Source organism: Tiliqua scincoides, chromosome 12 (assembly GCF_035046505.1).
Source record: "Tiliqua scincoides isolate rTilSci1 chromosome 12, rTilSci1.hap2, whole genome shotgun sequence".
NCBI lineage: Eukaryota > Metazoa > Chordata > Lepidosauria > Squamata > Scincidae > Tiliqua > Tiliqua scincoides.
In genome coordinates this window covers 6716727-6742106 of record NC_089832.1, presented here as the reverse complement: position 1 = coordinate 6742106, position 25380 = coordinate 6716727, and the positions used below count along the sequence as shown (strand labels likewise).

Genomic DNA, 25380 nt, shown 5'->3' with positions numbered 1-25380 from the left:
CTGTTGTGTGTGGTGCTTCCCGTTCTGCCGCACAGCGTCTTATCTTTCCAGCTGATCTCTGCAGAAAGTCGCTCCAAGCAGCCCTTCTGCCCTGAAATAGGGACGCAGAGCCTGCTGGGGTGATGGGGAGTGGAAGCAGCTGCCTGGCACAACTTTCTGCAGTGATCCGCTGGAAAGATAAGAAGCTGCGTGGTGGAATGGTAAGAGCTGTGCACGCGGGGGTGCTAGATCCAAGTGCTAGATCTGGCCTTTGGGCCGGTGTCTGTTGCACTAGCCCTTTAGTGACCAGAGATGCCTTCAATACAGCCACATGCGATTCTGCTCTCTGAAAAAGGTCACTGCAGCAACGCTTCTCTGGGCAAGATACATGGGAAACTTGTGGCAAAACACTGAGCAAGGAGCAGAAGTGCTGCAGAGGAACAACAACAGAACACTCTAAGAATGGCAGTCTTTGGCTGAATGTTCTAACCACAGATACTCTTGCTAGAATGCCACCGTGTGTTCATGTGAGCTTATTCTGGACGTAGTGAAAGCATTTCAGTTCTTTCCTTATTAGGTCTCTGATCTACCACAGCATCCTAACGTGCCGTCTGCCTGTTCCCCTGCAATGCACCCTGCTGGCTGTCTTGATACAATGCACCCTTTCTGCGTTCTCTCCCTTGCTGCTTCCTCTCCCCTTCTATTGCTCGTAAGGTGTAATAAGGCAGAATCTAACATAATAAGAAAACAGAGTCATGCCATGGCTCTTAAGAGGGTGACGGGCGTGTTAAGCAAAAGTCTGTTTCTCTTTGGTCTGTTGAATCTATTCAGGGCACTTCGTAGCCCATTGAGTCTCCTCTGCTTGTCAAGGTACAAGTCTGTGTCACGCTTCTAAATCAGTCCAGGGCAGGTTGCTGGAGCACAAGGTCTTACCTGGGAGAAACCAAAAGCTGGTTAAGTTTCGTGTTTGCATTTTGCAGGTTCCCTCCGAAGCCTCCTCCAGAGCGATCAGCCCGTTATCCTCTGCAGCCCTCGTCAGACCAGCTTCACCAGCATGTCGCTTGCTTCCCACTGATTTCAACAGCCCAGCCTCTCCGTTGGGCTGCCTGGATACCTCAGCAGCTAAGCACAGAATTGCAATAAATCCGCGAAAGCAGAAAGCCTTTACCAGTAAAACACAGAACCTTCCCGTAAGTGTCTTTTGGAGAGAGGTTCTCCCTTCTGAGCCCCCCTTCTGAGCCAGGGGATCAGAACAACCTTCAGATGGGGGTTCTGCACAAGTTCTCTTCCTGTTACAAGCCATAGGCTTTGGGGCTGTTCCACCATGCTCGACTTCCCTTCCCCCTCCCAGCACACTTTTGCTTTGCTTGACACCAGCCTGATGAACCATTCTGGAGAACTCAGAAGCTTGCTGATTTGTGTCATTTTGGTCGGTTTTTAGTAAAGGTATTACCAGGTGGTGTCTTCCCCTTGATAGCAATTTATATAATGAGCTAGGCGTTTTGTCCAGTATTGAGTGTTCACTGAGTGTCTCCTTGACTTGCTGTAAGCTCAGAACATCTGAAGAACTTGCTGAATCAGGTCGAAGGACCATCGACTCCCCCATTCCTCTTCCCAGCAGGGCCAACCAGATGCCTTAAAGCAAAGCAATACAACTCCCTACTCTTCCTTCCTCGCACAATCTGTTTTCAGAAGTATACTGTTTCTGAGCAGGGAGGTTCCACACAGATGTCACAACTACTTTCCTGATTTGGACCTATCCTGCATTAATCTGACTAGTCCAATGTGTCTTCAACATTTGTCCCCCACTGTACCACTTCACACGGTCCACCTATTGGAAACACCCACCAGAAGTAACTGGCAGTGATGTCATCGCCAGTTACTTCTGGATTGGGAAGCCAGATGCAAGCGACATACACCAGTAAGAAGCTCAGGGCAGATGGGGTGACATTTTCAAGCCTGAAAAAAGTGTATGTTGGAGCTCTGCCTGCCAAGCTGAGCCTCCTACTGCTACTTGTCATGTTGCGTTGTTGGTCTTGCTGCCAGGTGGCAGGGGTCTGGGGCAGTCCCATGAGTTCCACTGGACACCACCTCAAGTACCACAACCATGAGTACCACTGGTTGAGAAACACTGATCTAATCCCCCTTTAAAGCCAAAAGCACATCCCCTGACAGTAAAGTTCCCCACTAGTTTTTGTTTTGAACAGTTTTGTAACTTGCAAGCTTTAACCGGTAGATTAATCAACTAAAATATGAGGTGATGAACACCTTAAAAATTGTCACAAGGCAAGTGACACTTTGGTTCTCCTGTACTAGAAATGAAAAAGGAAAATATGAAAAATGCCTCTGTTCCCCCCTCCTCAGGAGTGGTAACGTTTAATTTCCTTCAATATGGTTTTAAAAGAATACCTGTGTTGTGACTTTGTATTTCAACAGAATAGTGTATCAGTTGATTGCTCAATCAGTTGAAAAGGCAGGCATTTGATCTACTAAATAGCTCATATATTGGCTGAAAACGCTTGTTGTTTACGTTGTATTTCAAATGGTCTTTGTGCGTCTCTCTCCAGGTAGAGAAGGAGCGATGCCTCCTTGGAACTGCTGAAGGCAAAATGAGCCATGCCAAATTACTTGAAGAATTGGACAGCCAAGAGAACAGCTGGAAAGGTGATGACACAGTGGTATTTGTGAGCATGCCTGAACATAGGGGGCTGCCTAGTTGACTCAACCCCTTGGTCCCTCTAGGGCAGCATCACTCCAGGATTTCAGACAAGGTCTTTTGCAGTGCCATGTGGAGATGCTGCTGGGGATTAAACCTGGAATGTCTGCATGCTAAGCGGTACTCTATCCCTGACCTCTCACCTGTGTGCAGCTGTGGAGGGGACACTGTTGAAGGCCATAAATCAACTTCTTTTTCTTACTTCATTCATAGGGAGACTTGTTTGTTTTTGTTGAACTTGTAAGTGATGTAATTGAATAATTTTTTTTTGCATTGAAGACTGCAATGCAATGATAGCAAACCTTGATACTGATGTTTAAGCATTTGCACCAGTGAATAAAAACACAGAGCACCACATTTTGCATTTTAATTCAGCAGTTTTTCAAAGCTCTAACACTGTTTTTTAAACACCTGTATTCATAGGCTTATTGGTCTTGAATTCAAGTAAGTCGAATGAGAGTTGGACTCTCCATGCACTTCCCCTGCCAAGAAGCACAGATCCTTTGCGATATTCCTGGAATGCTGGCCCCAGGGCAGACGGGGTTTGTATCTCAGCACTGGAGACCCGCAACCTTATAGAAACAGATCTCCAAGCCAGTGAAACGGTGTCCTCTGCAAGGGCATGCTCTCCTCCGAGCGAGTGTGAAGAAGAGATGAAGGAGGAAGGGTGCCTGAGATCATCTATTGGAGACCAGGCTGATCTTGAGCTGAATCCACAGAGCTCTGGGAAGGAGGCGGCTGACGCTTCTGAATCTGTGCAGACTGGAATAGGCACTGTGGGGCTCCGTGAGACATCACTTGCTCCCTTGTGTGGTGTTAGTGTGGAAAATGACTCTGATGTATCAGCCGGGTCTATCCAGGAGCCCAGTCCAAAACCCAGTACAGATCATGAGGTTAAGAACTCTAAAGACAATGGTGAGACAACACATGTCGACAGAGGGAAAGACAGGCCTGGTGCTGGGATCAGCGGTGTCACCCACAAGACCGATTCTGCACTCTGTCTTCCACAGTTTCCTTCATCTGCTTTGGACACTCCCTCAGAAGCAGAGCAGGCCGCAGCCTCAGAGCCCAAAAACAGCCTGGCGGTCAAAGAAGATGCAGGGTGCAAGTCAGGAGAGATGGGATTTCAGCCCTCTGGAGACTGTACACAGCCCACTCCAAGGGCTCGGGAAGCATCAGCCATCTTGGATGCCAATATAAACAGCGTCCTGCCCCAGAGCTCAGTGGGCAAGAAACAGTTTCACCCCATGGAATGTCATGACTCTTTTTTAAATGAAAATGTGAGCGTTCATGAGGCGGGTCTTCCCAGAACAATATACAGCCCTTCTGTGGGAGGTCTGGCCACCTCGGGTGCTCCTGAAGTGGCTTCTGCAAGCAGCCCTCCGGACAAGGCTGCTGGAGAAGACCAGTCAGGAAGTATAAAAATTAGGGAAGAAAGCCAAACTCCAGATGGAATTGTGAAGACTCCATCAAGGTCTGGTTCTGCTAAACCAGTCAGGTTCACCATTGCACCCGCCTGGCAGAGATCCCTCTCGGGAGGTTCGGCTTCTGTGGATGGCTCCAGAAGCTCCCCATCTTCACCCATAAAGCCAGAGTTGTTTGAAGGAATACCTCAACTAGATACAGCTGTGCAGGGATGTGTCCTCAACAGCTTGGAAAGACTAGACCGAAACCCTGCAGCCAGCTTGAATTCTGCCCCAGAGTGTCCAAACGAGGAGGCCCAAGGCCGTGAGAGCCCATTTGGGGTTAAGCTGAGAAGAACGTCGTCTTTGCTCAAGTACCAAGCTGAGCAGCAACATCACGAGGCTCCGAGGCCGGTTCCATCACCAGCCATTGGGAACTCCACTGTCTCTGTCAGAGATGAGCCAAAGCCTCCAACTTCTGGGAAACCCCTTCAGAACCTTCCAGGTGGTGGCACTAAGCCTTTGGTTTCAAAACCAAGCCTCAAGGAAGAGAGGGATGCTGTCAAGGCCAAACCTGAAGAAGCGGCAACCAAGCAGCCAACAAGCAAACCTCCAGGTATTTTTGTCATAGAAATAGGCTTGTTTAGGGCTGCTTGGTTGGGTGGGCAGCGGAACATGGAAGCTCGTATAACACAGGGCAGTCTGACATGTCAGTACTGATGCGGAATGCACAACACCCACCGTTCCCATAGCAAGCATGTAAAGAATAGAAGCAACACATTTCTTTAACCTCTCCCACTGATACATGTGTTTGGGAGTTCTGGTTTCCAAACAGTCTCTGAAAACACGGTTGTTCCACAAAATTGCATGGCCTTGATTTCATTTCTGACTGTTACGGCTTCCCCCAAAAATCATAGGAGTTTTCAACTGGTGCGGTACCCTGATAATTCTCTTACAACTCCCTTATTTCCCCTTGAACAACTGCAGTTCCCGGGCTAGATGGTGTGACGGTTAAACTGGTTTTAAGTCGATGGTGCAGATGTTTCCTCTGATCACTTGCCCAAACCCACCTCTGTTGAATGGGCCATAGGTACTATTCCTTAAGGAGTTATCCTGTCTGCCCTGCTACCTTTTTATGGGCTAGAGCTCCCTTCAGTATTTTTGAAGGCAGAGCTGGGTTAGGTAAGAGATTGTGTGAGGAGCTTAGGGTGGGATAGAGTCAGAGGCTGCCCAAGATGTTTTGGTGCTTAAGGTGGGAAATCAAAATTCTGTACTCCATGGTGGCAACAAAGATGTTGGTCAATGAAATCAGTAGCAACCTGCTGTCTGAGGTGGGCTATGCCCTTCCTGGTGGCAGGTCTGGGCCCTTAGTAAGATTATGGTATGGCTGACTCCAGGGGTTGAGGACAAGAGCCATGGGGAGAAAAGCTTCGAGAGCGCAGTGTATGTGGGCAATTGTGTGATGAAAACAAATGTCACATTGATTGATTTCCCATAAATCTCTTTTTGTCCCAGAGCACAGACCTGCTGCCCATTTGGAAAACCCCTCCTCTGAACCAGCATGGATCTCCATGGCAAAACTGAAACAGAAAGGATTTCAGGGAAACCTTCTTGCAAAAGGACAGAAACAGGAGGAAAAAATTTTGACCAAGACAGGGTCAGAGGAACAAAAGCCTGTGACTGTTTCACAGCAGGAAAAGGTAGGACTGTATAAAGGCTGCAGCAGTATGCCTTGGTCCTTGTCCACATTATTAAAAATATTTACATACTGCATTTCCAAAAAATAAGTTCACAATATTGTCATAGCTTTGGCTAGCAGGTTCGTTTGCAGAATGAAAGGTGTGAGGGTTCAAAAAGGCTTATGTATTGTAAGTGCCGGAAAGGAAGTACACCACAGCTGCAGTCCTATACACACTGAACATAGTGGGATTTACTTCTATGTCAACATGTATAGCAGTGTTTCTCAAAATGTGGGTCAGGACCCACTGGGTGGGTCATGAACCAATTTCAGGTGGGTCCCCATTCATTTCAATATTTTATTTTAAATATATTAGACAATGCTACCGTGATATGTGACTGCATTTGGGGAAATGTTACAGATCTCTACTTTGAACAGCCTACTCAGTATATGCTTTTAACAATGATAGTCAATGGGGCTTACTCCTGGGCATGTGTTGGTAGGATTGCAGCCTAGGATCATTAAAAATTTCCCTGCTTGATGATGTCACTTCTGGTCATGGCATCACCTCCAGTGGGTCCTGACAGATTCTCATTCTAAAAAGTGGGTCCCGGTGCTAAAAGTGTGAGAAGCACTGATGTATAGGATTGCAGCTGTATGGTTATCTTTTAAGATGGGGTCTAAAGGTGCGTGTGCACTCGCACATGTGTGTTTAGGTTAATGGAAAATTCCCGACCTCTTAGTCGTAACTTCCTGTCTATAGCATTGTTAGCGTATTGAACTCAGGCAGTAAAACAGACATGGTGTGTAAGCTGATTGTTGGTGAAAATGGGCAGGCTTTGAAACAACACAGAGTCCTATTACAAGCCCTAGGACAGGAACTGAATATTTTGCTAATGAATGTTGCAGCTTTGTTTGATGTAAATCACACGCAACAAATGATGCTTGATTGCATGTCATTTTGGGCGTTATCTCCAAGATTTGTTGTTTTGGTTTCAGCAAGAGTTATGTGCAATTAAAAAGCACGCTTTCTGTCCTCTACCTAACCTGTCAGTCTCAAGTGGCCTACTTCCCCCGAAAAATAATGGGAACTAGAGTTTGTGCATGTGTCTGTGAGAGATAGCATCTTACCTTTCTCTTGACATAAAAGAATTGTAGCAATGTATTTATAGCGTCAGTCAGTTTGGTGGTATGTGAACAAGCCCAGTGTTTCCTTGCTCCTGCCTTCTCTCCTCCCCTCATGCTGTCTAATTCTAGTCTTCCTTTCCAATTTAGTTGCAAGCCAAAGTTTTCTGAATTATGGTTTGTGCAAGCCACAGTGTGCCTGCAAACCAGAATTAAGAACCACAGTTTGTTGGATTTGCAATTCTGATTTGTGGGCAAACTATGACTTGCACAAAACATCATTCAGATACTCAGAAAACTATGGTTTGCCACTAAATCAAGTGAGGGAGCAAATGAGACAGTGTGAAGGGAAGGGTGGAGCATGTGAGTATAGGCTCATTCCCATAGCACTAAACCACACTTTTGACATTATATGTGAACTGATCCCTTATGGAAGAAAACCTGACCTTGTCTGTATTTGTGTTGTGCTATGCAAATTGTGGTGTGTTCATTGTTTTATAGCAAGTGAACCCAGCTGGTGAGAACTTACTGAAAAAGAAGAGTGCACCTCATCTGTGCAGCCTTGAGAACAAAGCACAACTGAAAATGACTACAAGTATGGAAAACTGAATGGGGAAAAAGAGGGATTGTGGATTTGGGGGGGGGGGAGATTCAGATAAGATTTTTTTTTTAAATAAAAACTGTGCACAGAGCATTGGAATTTGATAGCTGTGTCAGTCCATAAGAGCCAAAAGCACAGAGGCAGGTCAAATAATATTGGACCAGCCAGTATCTGGGAAGTGGGCTATAGGTCAGTGGTTTATGCAAGGCAGTTGCTCTGTTGAGCTGCATCCCATTACCTATAGTCTTCTGTAGAAAATACATTCCAGTATAGAGAGTGTCTACAATTTCACCATCCCTTGGTAGGTGCTTAGTTCATAGGAAAAGCCCTGCCAGGTCAGGCCAAGGGCCTATCCAGTTCAACTTCCTGTATCTCCCAATAGCCCACCAGATGCCTCAGCAAGCTCGTCTTCATGACAAGAAACCTGTATCCTGTTTCCACACCCTGGCATTCAGAGATGGCCTCTTTCTCGACTCAAGAGGATACATATACCCATCATGGCTTATAACCTGTGATGGACTTCATAAATCTGTCTAATCCCCTTTTAAAGGCATCTAAGGCTTTCAGGTACAATCATCATATCCAGAGGCAAGGAGTTCCACAGATTAAGTACATGATGAATAAAGAAATATTTTCTTTTGTCTGCTCTAACTCTCCCAACACTCAATTTTAGTGGTTGCCCCCTGGTTCTGATATTGTGCAAGAGAGAAAAGAATGTCCCTCTATCCACTGTATCCATCCCATGCATAATTTTATATGTCTCAAACATATTCCCTCTCAGGTGCTTTTTTTCTAGACCCCAAACACTAGCCATTCCTCATAAGAGATGTGCCCCAGGCCACTAATAATTTTGGTTGCTCTGGTCATCTGTCATAAACTTAGGGGGGTTTGGGGTGCTCAGAGTTCTTGGTTCTCGAACCCTAAAGCCCTCAAGGCCCCCCTGTACAGTAGTACTGCCACCACCCTGTATGTGCCAGTGCCTCAGTCCAGGGACACTGAGACCCTCTAGGCTTGACTCTGTCCCTTGCAGGCACTGAGCTCTTTCTCCAATTAAAGCTTCAGTTCTCAAGTTACTAGACCTCAATGAGCACTTGGTAGCTTGCTGAACGGCTAGGCAGGATTCTGAACCTTTGTCCCCAACAGACAATGAAACAACTTGGTAAAAGAGATTTTAGTTTATTAAGTCCATAAGGTTACATAAGGCAGCAAATGCTAGAGGCATAAACATCTAGGAAAACATATTAGCAATAAAATAATAAAGCTAGCTGGCTATCTCTGTTAATACCTATCGCTTACCTGGGTCAGTTACTCTTGTAGATCTCTTAGCTCCAGGCTACCTGTGAGGCCAGATGCCCATGGTGGACAATGGAGCTCACAGTGTGCAGGATGTTGCACCCAAAAATTCTGCCCAAGAAGAACCGGACACACCCCTCGGGGCACTCATTAGTATACTTCTTATGCCGATAGTACTGAGGTGACTTCATACTTAGACTGTCCAATCAGAAACTTTTGAGGACAGAACTTTCTCAGAGTGGGTCTGGTTGCTAGCCCTCCTAGTTCTTCCCCATCCCAGCTGGAGATCCATAGCTGCATTCCATTCCACTTGATCAGGCACCCCTCAGTCTACTGAGGTGTTAAACATTCCAATGGGTTGTAATTCTTGTCTGTCCTTTCTGGCCAGCAAAGGAGAGACAACCATCTTTTTGTTTGTTTACTCACATTCTTGCAGCTAGGAACTGCTAGCCATTTCTCCGTTTGGTTAGGCTTAGTTTGGTTCAGGCTTCACATGCTAACCTAGGCCTAAACTGTACATATTCATGACACCATCTTCCTCAGCTTCTTTGATAATCCCATTTGAGCTTTCTTTAAATACTGAGCTGAACTGTAGTGTCAAAAGCCACGGGGATAAAAAGAAACTCAAATTCTGGGGCTTTCCTGGGGAGTTCCTGTTCCTGGGGAGTTCCAAATTCTGCCCCACTTCCTGCTTTTCCACTCACTGTCCTGCTTTGTTTTTTTCAGCGGTGCTGGTCAAGGAAGCGCCTTGGGTGGAAAAGGAAATGAGGCCATCACCTACCCTGCCCATGTCAACATGCAGCCCTGCGGAGCCACCTTGGCTGTCTCTGGCCAAGAAAAAGGCTAAAGCCTGGAGTGAGATGCCTCAGATTGTTCAATAGCCATGGACTGAAGTCATTGCCAATAGCTGTATTAATAGTATATATAATAATTGTTTTCACTGTGAGCTGTTTTTTTTAAGGACTTGGGTTGGGAGGGTGGGGAGGCATCTTTTAACATGTAGTTATCTAAAGGGTTTTTGGACTGGATGTTTAACCCCAGGTAACCATTGGAATTAACACAGGAATTTTTTTCTACTATGAAAGACAATAAAATTCTTCAGGCAATTCTGGTCATCCTTATGGTGCTGGGGTCTACAACTTGTGGAGAAGGAACTTGAAGACTTATTGCACATTATCTGATAGAGCAGGGGTCTCTAAACGTTTTGGCCAAAGGGCTGCATCTAATATCTGGCACAGTGTCGAGGGCCGGGAAAAAAATTAAATATAAAATTTAAATACATTAGAGCTGGAATTTAGATGAATGAATGGGGTCAAATGCCCAGAGTTTTTCTAAGCATGAACACAGCCCAAAGCACACCCTTAAATGGACGCCCATTCCCCACCCCGCAAGCACAACTCTGGTTGTGTTTGGTCAACTGGGCCAGAGGCTCTCAGGGGATCAGAGGCTGACCACGAACCAGATAGAGGCCCCCCGGGCTGGGGTTTGGAGACTCCTGCAATAGAGGTTCAGCCTGCCCCCCCAGACAGTATTTCTGCATAGTGGGTGTAAGGTCTCCAGAGGTCAGTGTTGGAATTTGTGAATTCCACAAATTTGTATAAATTTGTGAATTTATAGCTGCAGAACTTGAGTCTGATGACAGGTTTTCAGTTCCTAAGTGGCATTTGTCCTATCACTGCTGGCTGTAGCTGTCATTCATCAATCAGATGCTTGCAGCTAAATGCATCTCCTTTCCCCATCTCATGGGATACAGGAGAGGAGAGACCTGCTGGTTCACCCAGGTGCTTCCAGGCTTCATGTTGGCTCAAGGGTGTTGGCAGTAATTAACTGAATTTTTCAGTAACTCTCCACCTGTTTGCTACCATTTTTTTTCCCCTTAAACCTGGAATCTAAAGTGGCTGGACAAACCAGTACCATCTGCTCATTCTGAGCCCCACCATGATAGGTTGATCTGAGCAAGTGTTTGCTTGTACCTGTCCAGAGGGCTGGGTTGCAGCACCAATTTAAAGGTATATCACTGCACAAACGCAGCATTGGCCTGCTGTTAATGATTAAACATTAATCATTAGGTTGCTCACCTTTGGCCTACAATTTTAAAATTACATTTGGCTCAGTGGGCTAGAAATGTTCTATTTTCTGGACATAGTGGTCTATAGCCCTCCAAACCCCACAGCTCTCATTTTGCAGGCTGAGGAATGCAGGGCTAAGAGTGTGAGCAGGTCTGCTTAAAGTAAACCCCATGGAGTTCACTGGGACTTGCTCCCAGGTAAGTGTGTACATCAGAGATTCTCAAACTTCTTAGGAACAAACCTCCCAACTTAAGTCTTTGGGGGGCAGGGGAAGGAGGCAAAGGCAGCAACACAGATCCCCAGGATTGTGTCACTGAAGGGGAGGGGCAAAGGGGTTTTTACTTACTGAAGGATGCTGCCCTATCCAGGAGTTGCAGGGTGGGGGGGATCTTCACCCTCAACACTTCCACCAGTGCAATCCTATGCCTTGCTGCTCAGAAGGTAAGTTCCACTGTGTTCCATGGGGCTTACTCCCAGGTAAGTATGTTTAGGTACAGCCTAAGCTACCTTATCCCTAGCAATGGTTGAGATTCTAACTTTGTTACTTGCTGGGAAAAACTTCTGCAGACAATGTTTGCTTACTGGAGTCCTGCAAAGGTTTACACTAGCCTTGCCCCTGTTCCTTTGGCTCCCCAGTCCAAGAAACAGGCAACATGATTCTAACTTGAACTAACTCCCACTGAAGATCTTTCCTTAATATCTGTCACTTTGGCTTGTCACCCTCCCTCTGCAAAGGACACCAAAAGCAATGCATTATTTTTTGTTGTCTAATTCTTAAATGTATGGTATTTTATATATGTTTTGTAATCCCTGCCTTTCAGGACAGCCTCTTTTTTTGTATTGGTCCCAGATTTTGTTTACTATTAAATGCTATTGTAATAATAGACCTTTTGGTATGTTGGTGATGGAGGGAGTGCACCCTGGAGAAAAAAAGTGACCCTTATTGCAGTGAAGATGACAAGAAATGCTAAAATTATGGACTGCTGTTTTGTCCAAAGGCTTTTGGTAACAGTAGAAACTTTTGTGCCAGGGCTGATATAAGTTTCAGGACTGTGGGACCCCATATGGCTGGAAGGGAATCTAATTCTCATTAAAGGTTTACTGTTATCTTCTTTTACTTGCCAGCAGAGGGTGATAGAACCTTTTTTTCCCCCCAAGGATACAAACTGAACCAGTTTCCTTCCTAGGTGAACAAATAATTCCTGAAAACAGCAAAACCTGTTTTGTACCAACCATATTTAGAAACCCTTGTTGAAACAGAGACGCCTGCGTTGGCTCGGTCATGTCGTTAGAATGGATGATGGCCCAAAGGATCTCCTCTATGGAGAACTCGTGCAAGGAAAGCGCCCTACAGGTAGACCACAGCTGTGATACAAGGACATCTGCAAGAGGGATCTGAAGGCCTTAGGAATGGACCTCAACAAGTGGGAAACCCTGGCCTATGAGCGGCCCGCTTGGAGGCAGGCTGTGCAGCATGGCCTTTCCCAGTTTGAAGAGACACTTGGCCAACAGTCTGAGGCTAAGAGGCAAAGAAGGAAGGCCCATAGCCAGGGAGACAGACCAGGGACAGGCTGCACTTGCTCCCAGTGTGGAAGGGATTGTCACTCCCGAATTGGCCTTTTCAGCCACAGTAGACGCTGTTCCAGAACCACCATTCAGAGCGCGATACCAGAGTCTCTCGAGACTGAAGGTTGCCAACAGTCAGTCAGTGTCCAACTAATTGGGCTTAAGACCCATTGAGCTTGCTAGTGCCTACTTCTGGGTAGACACGAATAGTTCTAAACATTTACTGGCGATTAAGCCCTTTCCCATTACTTCTGAAGTAGGATGGTGCTGCATATCCCACCGAAACCAATGGCAGCAGTTAGCCTTCCATGAGCTGGACTGGGACCAGTGAATAGATAGATCACCATCATACAATTCATGGCTCTGCAGCTGTCTGGAATGGCTCCACAGGTGAGAGGAAGGAGCTGAATATCACTGGCATAGCTAGAGGGGGTGCAAAGCACTAAGATTTGTAGGGAGCCTCACCACAGCTCTTCCCCCTCGTCTTTGGAGCCATTCCAGACAGTGGGAGCACAACTGAGGCAAATACTTGTTTTGCTCCCACTGCAAAACGTGGGAGGGGTCACTTGCATGCCATGGTGAGGCTCACTGCAAAACTCAGTGCCTTGCACCCCCACTAGCTATGCCACTGCTGAGTATAAAATGAGTGTCCCCGTTTTTCTCCTCAAAATGCTGGAGCATTTATGTTCCCAGTCCCAAGAATGAGAGGGTAGGGCTGCTTGCACTTAGGACTGAGTTTTAAAAATAGGTCTTCCAGGGTTCTCACATGCCCCTTTCACAAAAAAACTCAAACATCCTCTCTCCCCAAGGGAACTGCTAGGTACAGTAGCTAGGTAGGTACTAGGTACAGTATAACTAGGTACAGTATGTTCTCAGTCACAAGATGCAAGCAGAAGAACTCCATACATACCAAAGTGAGAGGGCAGGCAGTAGCTCAGCAGGAGAGCCCCTGGGAGAAGATTCCATGTTCCTGGCAGCATCTCCAGGTAATTCTGAGAAATACCCCTATCCAATGGCTGCTGGCAGTAGGGCAGATAAGACTGCCCTAGACAGACCAGTGCTCTACTACCATCTAAGGATGGTGTGCACTCTTTGTATACATATGAGAAGGACGTTGAATGAGTATTTTCATTCTGTGACATGTCTTGATGCTGCTAAGTATGTGCAGACATGTGAGGGTACCCAAGTTTGCTGGAAAGCCCACCAAGCCCAAATCTGGTTCTTGTGCAACCCCTATTCTTCATGCCACCTTCCCTCGTTCAAATCACCAGACATTTGAATGTCAGCCACAGAAAGGCCTCCTTAGAGCCCTGCTGACAGTTCTGTGCTTTTTGACTTAGCAAAAAGTGCATCGTAGCCGAGAGAGAGACACAAGTGCGCCTGGCTTAAAACCCTTCAGTGCAACAAAACAAATTCAGTAGCATTAAAGGAAAACAAAGGAGACCAATGACGTGGAGCTGTGGAAGAAGCAACGCTGCCCTCCCTGGGACTCTGTGGTACAGGTTTCCAAAACAGGCTTACATAATGCAGTTATAAAACCTCTCTGAGCCAACAGTTTGTGCTCTATCATGACTTGCGCATTTAAAAATCCACTGAGATGCTGCTGATTTAATGACCTTCCCACAGGGACTTGTGGGTTCTGGGGGTGTAGACCAGGACGTTCTGGGTCAGAGACAGACACAGGACTGCTGGGTTGTTAGCACTCACAAATGAGCATCACTGTTTGGCCACTGTCCTATCTGAAACACACCTCGAACAAAGGGCCCATTCAGCAGGAAGGCTGAGGCCTGGCCACAGAATACCATGCTTGCTTTTCTGATTTATCCCACACAGCCCAGCTGGATCTAATTATCCGGTGGGATCATACATTTTCATTTTATTCATTCATCTGTTTGCTTGCTTTTAGATCTGGTTTCTTCTCCAAGTTGCTCAGAGTAGGGGTGGGAGTTGACCTCATTTTGCCTTCACACCAACCCTGAGGTATTTTGGGCTAAGAGGGCACAGCTGGTATGAAGTTTCAGAGCTGAACAGAAATTTCAACCCAGATCTCTCTCTTCTCCCCCCCCCCCCCCGCCTCTAGTCTAATATCAATCCCACACTGGTTCCTGGTATGAGCAAATAGCCATAGGACGAATTTTTGGCAGGACTGTGGCATGGGGGGTGAAGGGCTAAACCCTCCCCACTACTGCTTCACACAGGCAGGCTAATTGTATCCTATTGCCAGTTCCTTGCATCTGGCATTCAGAGATAGGTTACAACCTGTAAGCCAGCATTTCTCAAACAGTGGATCTGTTCAATCCCTTTTAAAGGCATCTAGGCCAGATGCCATCTCCACAGCCTGTGGCAAGGAGTTCCACTGATTACATACTGGGTAAAGATATTTCCTTTTGTCTAACTCCCCTGCCTCTCAATTTTAGATGTCCCCTAGTTCTAGTGTAGTGCAAGAGGGGGAAAAAAAAAACATGCCTCTAATTTCATCTAATATGTTTCATCATTCAACCTACTGGTTTCTCCACTTTTACATTACTAGTATGTTCTAAAGCAAAATGTTTTAAAGCAAAATATTTCACTCTACTCCCCTGGTCCCTGCAAAATTTGAAAGGAAGCTGTGCTTCTCCTCAATCAGTCTCCAAGTCTGCAAGACATCCTGCTCAATGGAAAATTCAAGGTTAAATCAAGTTTAAATCTCTCAACTTTTGAACCGGCTGTAAACTGAGTGACCCCAGGAGAATTTGGAGAATCTCTCTAGAGCACAAACATGAAAGAGGAGATTTGAGCTAGAAGGAGGGCAAGAAAAAGTTGCAAACCAAAGGGATGAGACAGATACTCAAAGAATGAGATTACTTGAACTACAGGGATGAAGAACTCATGGATGAAAACAGGTTAAACACAATCTTGTATGTTAACCTAATAAAAATGGAGAGGCTTTGTGGAGGTGGGGGACGGGATTATGATTCTAATACCATGTGATGGCATTATATCATGTATATTGATATACATATACAGGGTGACCATATGTCATAACCACAAGAGGACAAGGCACTCCAAAATGTAGGACATCCCACAAAAATGTAGACATGACAAAATAAAAGCTAAACACTCATATTGATTTCATGTGGGTTAAATACTATATTATTAAAAACTATTCTATATAATTTATTAATTGCAAGAAGGCTACGTGCTGCCTGCTCACAGGGAAAAGGAGATCATTTAAGTTCTTTTCCAGGACACAAGGCTGAAAAAGAGGACCTGTCCTGGAAAAAGAGGACATCTGGTCACCCTATACATATATCATGTGTATACATGTTACATAGTGATGCCGTAAAGTCTCTATAACAAACATTAATCTGCATTGATTGGGCTTCTTGTTTTTAAAATCTGAGCTCTTCACCTTTTTTAAAGTAGTCTAAGCTTCTTGGGAAGCTTGCAATTGCAAACAAATGCTTCACCATATTAACCATTCCTTGCAAATAGGAAATTAATATTTCAGCAGGAGAAATTTTAGCCCAGCCTCTCCTATACTAGTATTCTACTTACAAAGAAAAAAGCCCCTCTCATGTGATCCCCAAAAATTCAGGGGTCTTCAGGTTTCAAAAACAAGCCTAATCAATGCAGATTAATGCTTGCTAGAAAAATGTTTACAGCATCACTTACCACAATCACAATGCAGCTTGCTGTGATCACAAACTGCAGATGCTTCAGAGAAAGGCTATACACAGAGAGCTACCCAGAGCTAATTTTATCAGGACTAGCCCATTCTTCAGGCCCACTGAGGGGGTCACATCAGGCAACAGGCTGATGGGAAGTGCAACTTCTGACCACCCACACACCTCTCTGAATTTCCTTCTCCTAGTCCCTGAAAAGGACAAAGTAGAAGAGGAAGTGTGAATTAGAGTAATGGACTACAGTATCCAATGCAGGGATGCCCAACATAAAGCGTGCTGGCTGGATGCACCGAGGGATGCTCTTTCTCTGGTCCTCAGGTGCTCCCAGCACCATCATCAGTGCTTATAGCTGCTGAGCTGTTCTCAGGTGCCACTGCTAAAAGCACCGACTGTATGATAATTGGGCTCCCCCATATTTTGAAAATATGATCGTTTTGCATATTTTCTCTTCTGTCATTCGCAGCTAATGAGTTCCTAAGTGAGAAAAAAAGTGCTTATTTCTGGTTGCAGCCTACTTAATGACATCACTTCCAGTCCTCAGGTGGCATTGTGAATGCTAAGCCCACCATATGAAATGAGTTTGACACCCCTGGTCCAATGCATTGCTGATGCTCTAGTTCAGGGGTGCCCAAACCTCGGCCTGGGGCCCACTTGCGGCCCTCTGGAACTCCCAATCTGGCCTGCAGGGAGCCCCTAGTCTCCATTGAGCCTCTGGAGACATGCTGGAGCCCATGCTGGTCTGATGCAACTGCTCTCAGCCTGAGGGTGACTGTTTGACCTCTTGCATGAGCTGTGGGAAGAGGATTCCCTCCACTGCCTGCTATTTCACATGCATGATGCAGCAGTGGCAGCGAAGGAAAGGCCAGCCTTGATTTGTGCAAAGCCTTTTATAGGCCTTGAGCTATTGCAAGTCCTTCATTCATTCAAGTTCCATCTCTAATATATTCATTTATGTAAATGTATTCAAATTTGTAATGTTTGAATCCCCCCCCCCATCCCCGACAGTGTCAGAAAGATTATGTGGCCCTCCTGCCAAAACATTTGGACACCCCTGCTCTAGTTCACTATTCTTCTCCTCCACACTTCCTCTACCACTTCATCTCCCTCTTCCTTTTCCAATCCAAGCACTAGGAGAAGCCAAGGGAATTGCTTCACCCAGTACCAGGGGGGAAGAGCAGTATTGATGTGCTGTCGCAGGTTCTTGGGAGGTCTTGAGCCAGCCCTGGTCCTACTGACCAGCACATTTGCAGCACCAACTTGTGGCACAGGAGAGCATCTTTGCAGTTAGATGTATTCAGGTGTCAAATCTTTCAATAGACCCTGAGCGCCATTAACCATCTTAGTATTTTTCAAAAAGTCAACAGAACAACTCTGCTTCTGGTTTTGCAGAATTCCAGCCTGGTTACTACTAATGATTTAAGTAGATCTATGGCTTAATGCACTGGTTCTTTTATAACCTCTCTCTGCTGTGCCCACAGTCACATACCTTTCTTGCAGGACTGGATTTCCCACTCTTTGCTCAGATGTTTGCAAACTGTTTCCAGCTAGTTATAAAAGCAAAAACAAAGAACACACCCTTGCTACTATTGAGACGGGCCGCCTTGGGTAGGCCTGGACATTTATCTGTTATATTCCTTCTGGAAAAACAAACACACTCCAAGAGACTTGTTTTCAACCAGACTCTAACCTTTAGTTACCCACATTATGTAACTGGGCCACCCTGCCTCCCCTCCTCTACAGCAGTCAACTGACCCACTTCATGAGTTATGAAAGTTGCATCTGTTAAGTTGCTAAAGAAAGAGTTACTCTACTGGCTCTGATATTTCATGTCTGCTGTGAAGTTGCTGGCCACCGAATCAGAATGTTGATCAATCTAACTTAGTACTGCCAAGTGCCAACTCTAAACAGCAGCATCTACGAAGGGTTTCAGACATGGGCTCTCCCAGCCCTACTTGGAGATACTGTCAGGGATGAAAGGTTGGATCTTCTCTGTGCAAAGAAGGAGTTCAGTCACTGAGTTACAGCCCTATCCCTGGTTCTGCATAGCTGCTGTCTTGGACAGAGAACATCAATCAATGAATGTGTTAAAAACTGAACAGAACAGGTGGCCTACAGATATCAGAAACTGATATTGCAACATCCATGAAAGAAGAGACTTCCTTGGCTGAACAGTCTGGTGCGGCCAGAATGGCGGCTTACTCAGAGTGCTCACTATAATATTGTATTGGCAACCTTCAGTCTCGAAAGACTATGGTATCGCGCTCTGAAAGGTGGTTCTGGAACAGCGTCTAGTGTGGCTGAAAAGGCCGATTCGGGAGTGACAATCCCTTCCACACTGGGAGCAAGTGCAGTCTGTCCCTGGTCTGTCTCCCTGGCTATGGGCCTTCCTTCTTTGCCTCTTTGCCTCAGACTGTTGGCCAAGTGTCTCTTCAAACTGGGAAAGGCCATGCTGCACAGCCTGCCTCCAAGTGGGCCGCTCAGAGGCCAGGGTTTCCCACTTGTTGAGGTCCATCCCTAAGGCCTTCAGATCCCTCTTGCAGATGTCCTTGTATCGCAGTTGTGGTCTACCTGTAGGGCGCTTTCCTTGCACGAGTTCTCCATAGAGGAGCTCCTTTGGGATCCGGCCATCATCCATTCTCACGACATGACCGAGCCAACGCAGGCGTCTGTTTCAGCAGTGAATACATGCTAGGGATTCCAGCACGTTCCAGGACTGTGTTGTTCACAAATCCCTGCATGGTACTCACTGAAATAGTGTTGGGCAGGCTGTTTCCTTCTCAGCCTCAACTACTATATGTCCTACTATGAAAATAAACAGAAAGCTGCTGCTTTAAGCCACCTCCACTCTTTGGATCAATAGAGGCCATAAAAACATTTTTTTAAAATGTGATTTCCTTTAAAATGGCTTCATATTTCTTTTAATTTCTGACATTAGAAAGACTTGCTTCCTAATGGGCACTGAAAGCCATTTGATGTTCCCAAAGCAAGGAATATGGGTCATGTCTCCTTCCAGGATACAGAGTGGTTTTGCATCCTGACAGAATGCTGATGAGTGCAGAAAAATTAGGAGGCAATTTAAATGCTGTAGGTGGGCTGCGGGTCAAAGTTGATGGTGAATGTAAGGGCATGCTGCTACCTTTTGGGGGGACTGACAGACTAGTACTAGGACAAAGGACCAGGACTGATGGATTTACGGACTAGGACTGCCAATCTGCTTTGCTTCCTACCAGCTCTACCTGTGTATTTGTAGTAGAACATTATAAAAGTCACCATATCTTTCTAGAACAGTTTCATACAAGGATTGACCCTGTCCCAGAACTTCCTACCGATTGGGAATACAACACACAAAACCAATCGTTCTTTCCAGAGATTGGGAACTAGCTATAAGTTTGCAAAAAAAAAACTGAGCAAATCCTACGCAATGCTGGCCTGTGTGGGCCAAGTTAGCAACACAATCTCAAGTTACAGGATCTCACTGTGTTGCTGTGTATTTGTTCAATTACCAACCCAGAGATTTAGAGTGTCAACACAAACCATTTTAATGAGCAAACCACTAGACACACAAACCATCAACAAACAGCATTATTAATACACCATAAATACATGAAGTACATCTCAAATATGACAAAATGCAAACAAACTAGAACACACTAAAAAATAAAATTTCATTTATTAAAAAAAAGTAACTGAACAATAACCAGTTTAACTTAAATTCTTCAAGTTCATTGTAGTGCAAGAGTTTCTTTGCTTAAAATTTTTGCTGTACGAAGAATTTGCAAGCTTACAACAGGTTGATTTCCTTTAAAATGGCTTCATATTTCTTTTAATTTCTGGCATTAGAAAGACCATGGAATTATAGGAGAAGAGGAGTTACATTCATTCATGTTCTACAATGAACGGCCATTTTGACTTTCAGGTCTTAACCCCAAAACATATCAAAAGTTTTACACAATTTTTGCTACAACTGCTTTGTAAGCCATTTTTGCTCCTCAAAATTCAGTGACAAAGTTCACTTTAAAACTTTTATGGCTAAGAATTTTGAGAAGCTCCAGAATGGCAACCAGTAACAATACAGGCACTTCAATCCAAGAAGTTAGTTCATTCACACATTTATGAAAACCTGCAAGCAAGCACAACTTGGCAGCAAGATAGTTGTAGAACACAAGCAACTATCTCCCAATACCTGCAACAAGGGAAGGCTATTGTTACTGTCACAACTGCATATTTCATTGAACTGATTTCAACAAAGATTTCTTTAACTATATAACTGTATGACTTTTAACCAATCAAATCAACTGCTTCTGCATATATCTGCCTGTGAATATTAAATAACCATTCTGAAAGGGAAACAGACTTTGCTGGGACACACACACGAATCCTCTAAAAACAGATAGTATCTCAGAGAGATTCTCATTTTAGATGTGCATACCATATTCTGGAAGCATATACAGGGTGAAACAAAAGTAGGTGGACAGTAGGTGGAATAAATGTTATCATTTACTGTCCACCTACTTTTAGGTCACCCTGTATATTAAACCAAAAGACTTAAACCCACTTAATCAGTGGCATCTTTATAAATCAAAATAGTTTGAGATCAATTCATCCAACACTTGTCCACAAAAAAATTGTGGTCATAATATTCCATTAAATTTTGTATGTGCCTTGATTTTTAAGTGCAACATTTAAATATCTTCTCTGGACCATGCCTAGACATGGGAATCTTTGACATGGGAGTCTGAGGCCTAGTATACACTTGCAATAGGAAGGAGAACAGACTGTATCCACTGCACATTCATTTAGTTTTCGTGCTGATTGCAAGGCAAAGCCATTTGCAAAATTAAAAAGGAAAAAAATCAGTGAAGAGCTTTGGAATTATATTTGCATTGAAAAGCTCCTTGCAAACAGAAAAGTAGAAGTCTGATTAGAGTCTCTCTCCATGCCCTGATAAGCTAGTTTTTACTCATAAAGTTCTTGTACACAGGAAACATTTTAAATTGGCAACTCCTGGCCTGAAATGGTACAGTCCACTCAAAATTCTACCACCTCATTCAGCTGCACTGTATATACATCAAGCCTGAGCTACTCCCTGAAAGGATCTAAAGCACAATGGATATATCATTCATCTTTCCTTAGGATGAACTGCAGAATCTATTTGTTATAATAATCGGGGCAGAGGAACCCACTATGGTTTGGACCTCTTCAGATAACCAATTCCATTGGAGTCCTATCAGCATGAAAGCCAGAGGAAAAATCCTGGTTGTCTCAACCAACACAAAAAGGTTTCCACGTTTCTTCCAAGTCACCAACCTGTGCCAAATTCCACTGTTACACAGAGAGAAATCTAAATGCAATAAACTCTCAATTTAACAGACTACAGGGAAGAAGGGGTGTGTTAGTGGTGACAGCCCACTAAACCCAAATGCACTGAAATCAATGGAGATGGATGTGACCAAAATGTAACCCCATCCCTCTCCCACAAACACAGAGCAGTTCAACTGATTCAGACAAACTGTGCATGTTTACACTTGCAAGGTGGAAGACTTGCCACGTAACTAAATCACACAATTTGGGTTTTCACACATCTTTGGTTTCTTGCCCAAACAGCCACTGGAAACAATTAAAAATGCTATTTTCAGGACCCCTTCAGATATTGTCTACCAGCGGCATTTTACTCTAGTTTGCAAATAGCACGGAGGAGAGGCCAAGATCCATCAGAAGAATCACAAGCAATTCCCTTTGGCTTGTGGGTCTGGTGCAGTAAGATCAGAATGGAGATTAGTGTAGAAAGTAATCAGCAAGTCTGGACTTCACAATCAGCTTTGACTAGCACAGTCTCATCAATTACTAAGCAACTTATAGGAGGGTTTCAGGCTCCAAAGGAAGCTTCCATTCTCAGCCCTATCTGGTGGTGCCAGGGATTGAATCTGCTGTGCAAAGTAGAGGGTCTATCAGTGAGCTACAGAATCCTTTTCAGTATGTAGCATGTGTATAGGATTTTCTATACAGATTCAGATTTCTCAGAGATTTCAGAAGGCAAAAATGCCTTCTGAAATCTCAACAATTATGAAGGATAACTTGGGCAATGGTTCCCAAACTGTGAACTGTGGCTCCTTAGGGAGCCACAGAAACCACCCAGGAAGCCACGAAATCCTCACAAAAACCCACCACACTATGCAATCTATATTGTAGCCCTAATGAGGAGCTATAGCCAATGGCCCAGCAGGTCAAGGGAGAAAGTTTGGGAATCATTGTCATAAGACCTAGAAACTTGCTTGAGGGGGAAAAAAGATAACACATTTTATTGCTGGGAGGGGGGGAGGGTATCTTGATGTCCTAACAACCACCCAGGGAGGTATTACTAATCCCTTTGCAGGGGAGACCAGAAGATGCAATTTGCCTAAGGCCACCTGGTAAAATGCAATCCAAGGAACACCCAATTTGAAAGCATAGCCTCTCAGCCACTGCACAACAGGGATCAGTATGTAGGATCAAATGCAATGATATCAGAAGTTCAGGGCTGGCTAAAGGGCAAGATGCTGAGAGACAGGTTTTTGAGACCCAGAACATGTGGTTGGAGAATGCTATGTCAAGGAGACATTAGTACAAGGCAATGAGAAGGTGATCCAAGAAGCATAGAATGAGGGAACACAGATTACCAGTGGGTGGTACCAGATTGCTGGACAACCATGGCACCTCCTGCCTCCCCATGGTGCACTGGGGCAATTTTGCAGAAAGACAACCGCAAACTGCACTTGTGTGTGACTTCCATGGCACTGTGAGTGCATTTCTGTGCCCAATCTACACCAAGAAAGCAGATCTCTATGACCTGCATGCTTGTTAAAGCATTCTTGGTTTGCATACATTTGCTATTTTGCATAAATCTGGTTTTGCTAACCATGGCAGAGAGCTGTGCAGGGTCTCAGTACAACACACAGCTTCCAATCCCTTGAAATGTTATTCCATCACCCTGTAGCATCTGATATTTCAAAAGGCAGCAGCATCTGCAAATTTTGAAGGATTTCATAAGGACTAGAAACTTGCTTGGGAGAGGAGAAGGAAAGCAGAGCTTTTCAGGAAACCAATTCTGCTATTGCTATCACATTCTGAACTTCCATGGACTCAACCTCAACACATCCACCAACTCACTGACTGGTTTGTTTTAAGCAAAATTATATATAAAAGATTTCATGGCAGGTTGCTGGGACACATCCCAGAAGGACTCAGTTAACACTGGTGATGATATGCAGAAAAGCATTAGAACACAAGTACTGAAGATGAATAAAAGCAAATTCCTCATTTCCCTAAATTCAGTATAAAACACCATAAATTAGCACAGCAGTTTAACTTCCTGCTTGGAGACACACTTAATTACAATTTACAACAGGAAACACAAAACAAAATGTGTTGATGCAAAAATCAAGAAAAAAATTATTCCACAAAACTGGTGAAGTTATATATACATATGTGCATATATTAAGAAAATTAACCCTTTGGAATAAGACTTGTGCCACTGAAATAAATGCAGCAATATCATTAGTATTTTGGCTTCACATTAAACCAGATTAATTTCAATGCAACTATTCCCAAAATAAAAATTAAGAAAACTTTTCAAAAGATTCATGGCAAATCACTTCTGTTTTGTTCAGTTTCCCTCTCCCACTCCACACAGTTTATACATAATGCAATGCAGCAATTGAAGGATGAGCTCATTAACATTAAGGCTGCAGCCCTCAGCAGAGTTCCAAGGAAGCAAGACTGACCCACTGAACTCCACGGGACTCTGAGTCCACTCACTTAGGGCCACACCGCAGGTGGCCCACACAGCAACTACTGCCAGCTCAGAGTAGTTTACCACGTACACAGACTCAGGCTGGAACCATTTTCTTCTCCCAAAATGCATCTCTGCAAAATGGCACAACTAGGTATTCGTCTCTTTTGCACGCGAAGCCTTTGCAAAATGGCATTTGCAACATGTGTTAAATGAGAATTGTCAACCCTACAGTGGTCAGAAAGCTAATTTGGGTGACAGGTGCCCATCCTCTTTGTGTCTTCTGCAAGCAAACAGCTACTGGGTGTTACATAGCAGGAGAGGGCAGGTTCAAAAAGGCAATTTAAGCCTCACCGTGGAAAAAACAGAGAACGCTAACAGAGAGGCTCGAGCTCTTGGTTACTGAAGAGAGGATTCACAGGACTTCTTGCGGCATCATCATCGCAATCTCTCGCGGGATGCCATGAAGGCAAGGATGCGCCGGATGCCATTCAAGCGGTCTTCCAGGGACGTCATGGCAAGAAAAGGAAGCTGGGCTCTGCTCTCCAGAGGAAGGACAGCCAGTACCCACCAGCACCAGGCAGGACCATTGGGGTTGGCCTGCAATGGACAAAGAAGAGAGCAAGCATTATTCAAGCAGCCAGGTGGTTTTTGCTAGGTGTGGCAAAAGCAAACAGGGATACTTTTTTCCCCCCTTCCTTACTCAGAATATTAGAACTCGCATACCCAAAAGGAAACTTAAAAAATGGACATTGATTCAGGACAGACCAAAAAAGGGCAAGCTCTCATGCAATGCACAACTTAGGGAACTCACAGCCTCTAGAGTAGATGGTTTTTAAAGACTAGACACAATCTAAAAAAAGGGGTAGAGGGTCCATCAGTGGCTATTAGTCACTACGCCTACATGGAGCCTCCCTCTTCAGAGACAGTCTGCTGCTGAACAGCTGCTGGGGGGGGGGCTTTGCCATCACTGCCCAATTGCAGGCTTCCCAGGTTGGCCACTGCAGGAAGCAGAAGTTTTCCATTGGTCTGATCCAGAAAATGTTCTTATGGCATATTTATTTAATGAATTTATACCCCACCTTTTTCCAGGTAAGGGCACACAATTAAAATTAGGTTCAATCAAAATTAAACAGCCAGTCCATCATTTCAGCCATCAAAACATTATTCAGGTTGCCTTCTGAAAGGTCTCCTAGTTAACTCCAAGGGCAGGAAATTCCATAGGGCACCATCCCCCGAGAAGGCAGAATTCCTTGCAGCCATCCCCTAACCTCCATCAATAGCAGCATGGTTAAAAGGGCACCTCTGATGACCTCAGAGGAGGAGTCAAATTATAAGGAAAGATGGTCCCTCAAATAATCAGGTCCTGAAAAACATTGGACTTCCTTGGAAAGTATCACTGTGAACTCCAGGGAAAGGTAAAAATGCTGGTCTGTGTTGTCAGTTTCTTTTTATATAAGGAGACAAAACCTGTGGTTTTTTTAATCTTTACACATTTGCTGAAAGATTTCTGAAGT

The 25380-nt window shown here is 44.7% G+C and overlaps 2 protein-coding genes across 3 annotated transcripts in view; one reads left to right on the top strand and one right to left on the bottom strand.

Moving 5' to 3' along the window:
* The window catches only part of KIAA1210 (KIAA1210 ortholog), a 47738-nt gene extending 35990 nt beyond the window's left edge, over positions 1–11748 (top strand). For both annotated transcript variants that reach the window (XM_066640127.1, XM_066640128.1), the window contains exons 7-12: positions 960–1169; positions 2547–2643; positions 3119–4714; positions 5614–5798; positions 7403–7496; positions 9522–11748. In XM_066640127.1, the coding sequence (XP_066496224.1) occupies positions 960–1169; positions 2547–2643; positions 3119–4714; positions 5614–5798; positions 7403–7496; positions 9522–9676 (2337 nt within the window). In that variant the 3' untranslated portion in view covers positions 9677–11748. The remainder of the gene's footprint in view (positions 1–959; positions 1170–2546; positions 2644–3118; positions 4715–5613; positions 5799–7402; positions 7497–9521) is intronic.
* A 7861-nt stretch (positions 11749–19609) lies between these two features.
* Positions 19610–25380, bottom strand: part of LOC136663165 (LON peptidase N-terminal domain and RING finger protein 3-like) — a 16534-nt gene continuing 10763 nt past the window's right edge. Inside the window, exon 9 of the mRNA XM_066640143.1 lies at positions 19610–24463. Coding sequence (XP_066496240.1) covers positions 24302–24463 — 162 coding nt within the window. The 3' untranslated portion in view covers positions 19610–24301. The remainder of the gene's footprint in view (positions 24464–25380) is intronic.